This window comes from Octopus bimaculoides, chromosome 10 (genome assembly GCF_001194135.2).
Source record: "Octopus bimaculoides isolate UCB-OBI-ISO-001 chromosome 10, ASM119413v2, whole genome shotgun sequence".
Lineage (NCBI taxonomy): Eukaryota > Metazoa > Mollusca > Cephalopoda > Octopoda > Octopodidae > Octopus > Octopus bimaculoides.
Window position 1 is genome coordinate 30,524,563 of NC_068990.1, and position 2,075 is coordinate 30,526,637.

At 36.9% G+C, this 2,075-nt stretch overlaps 1 protein-coding gene across 1 annotated transcript in view; it reads right to left on the minus strand.

Annotated features, from left to right (window-relative positions):
• LOC106868206 (organic cation transporter protein) overlaps nt 1–2,075 on the minus strand; it is a 39,873-nt gene that overhangs the window by 23,603 nt on the left and 14,195 nt on the right. The window contains exon 3 of the mRNA XM_014913369.2: nt 559–662. Within this exon, the coding sequence (XP_014768855.1) occupies nt 559–662 (104 nt within the window). The remainder of the gene's footprint in view (nt 1–558; nt 663–2,075) is intronic.

The window sequence follows — 2,075 nt, forward strand, 5'->3', positions numbered from 1 at the left end:
TGTGTGTGTGTGTGTGTGTGTGTGTGTGTGTGTGTGTGTGTGTGTGTGTGTGTGTGTGTGTGTGTGTGTGTACATATTTGTGTATGTATTGATACTATTGGTCCCAGATCTGACCTGTTATAGTAGCACCTGTTAGGGTCCCAGACATGATTTAATTAGCATGTAAATCACTGGGAATGAAGGACCCCTAATTCTTGTCAGAACTTCCTCTTAGGCAAAGGTAAACTTGTATAAAAAACATTGAAGTGCAGTTGGCTTCTGGTTATCTCAGCCTCTGTTGTGTCTCTGGTTTTATGGCCGTTTGCTCAGAAAAGTGGTTCTCAAAACAAATTCATGCAGAAGAACTTCTTGGACTCTCAGAACGTTTTCAAGGACGTTTTGAGTTTATGAAGTGGTTATGCTTGGTCCTGAGTTAACATCCACCACCATATATACGTATACATGCTCCCTACACACATTCATACACACACTCATACATATTTATGAAATATGCAAAAATACAAAATATAATGCAAACACTACACACACCAATGTGCAGATATGACACTCAAAACTTACCTGTCTGATGAAATTCCACAGCTGACCATAGAAAAAAGGTAGCCAACGAAGTAAAATGTAATGGTGTGCCTTGCCAGAATCGCATTATCGCAAACGAGATTCAGCTGCAATGAGAAATATGAAAACTATTTAATGTACACATTTTATAATTTTCATAATAATGATTTTATGCTTTGAAATTGTAGAAACACTGTTTCTTGGAAACCCCTTTCATAGTCAGTTTGTATTCAAAGGACTTTGTTGTAGGAACACCGGTCATGTGACACACCCAGAATCGATTGTCTAATAGAGAAGGAGCCATTGTCAGAGGGACCACTGTCCATTGGTTAGGGAACAGTGAGAGTACAACCACTAAAATTTGGCGGTGCAGAGGCAATGAAAACACTTTAAACGATCTCCTAAAAATCTTCATCACCAAAACGAATGAACACAGAAACATTTTTGGATGGATTTGAAACATTATTTTCTATGATGAAATTAATCCAATATGACTGATGTACAAATGTAATAATAATAATAATAATAACAACAACAACAACAACAATAATAAATATTTTTATAATTGTGTTTGTTTCAATATTGATATTGAAAAAAAAAGTTGTTTACCTTGTTTTGCAAAAGTCTTTGAACCTGGGTTTGCACCCCCGAAGCAAATTTCATTCCCACACTTATGCCACTGTTGAGGGTTAACCCAGAATTTTTGTGTGAGGGGACTTTGTTGCAAAGATTTTCAAGAATTAGTCTCAGAATCTATTCTGACCCAGGAGTTATATTGTAAAGATTATCAATAACCATTGCCAGAACACTTCACGTTATGGCGACAATGTATTGGAACCATGATCAATATCCAGTCCCAACATGCATTGCATCATTGAGATGTACTTTTGTAGAAAACTCTATCAATAAAACCCCAGGACTTATTTCATTTTCTTCACTCTTTCACCCCCCCCCCCATATACCCAGATATCTCCCTGGATAAGATGGTGTCAATACCCAGATATCTCCCTGGATAAGATGGTGTCTATACCCAGATATCTCCCTGGATAAGATGGTGTTTATACCCAGATATCTCCCTGGATAAGATGGTGTCTATACCCAGATATCTCCCTGGATACGATGGTGTCTATATCCAGATATCTCAGAACGTACTGATGGTGTCTACCATTCGCAACAAGGTAAATACATATTTACCTCAACATGGTACACAGAAACAGCTATAAACTCACTCTTACTCTCACCTTTCTTAACTAAATAAATAATGGCTTTTTAGCATCAAAGACCCACTTCTCATCGTTATTTTTCCTCCATTTCTTATCGTCTATATATACATTAAACTATGGTTTAGCTTTTGAATTATCCGCAGATGTATACCTTATAACAAGGACCATACCTACTGAGGTAATTACCAGAAGTGCCTCTGGATACATCTGTTCCTTAGAGGATTTAAACACCTCTAACTTATACTTACGTAATATATATATATATATATATGTGTGTGTGTGTGTGTGTGTGTGTGT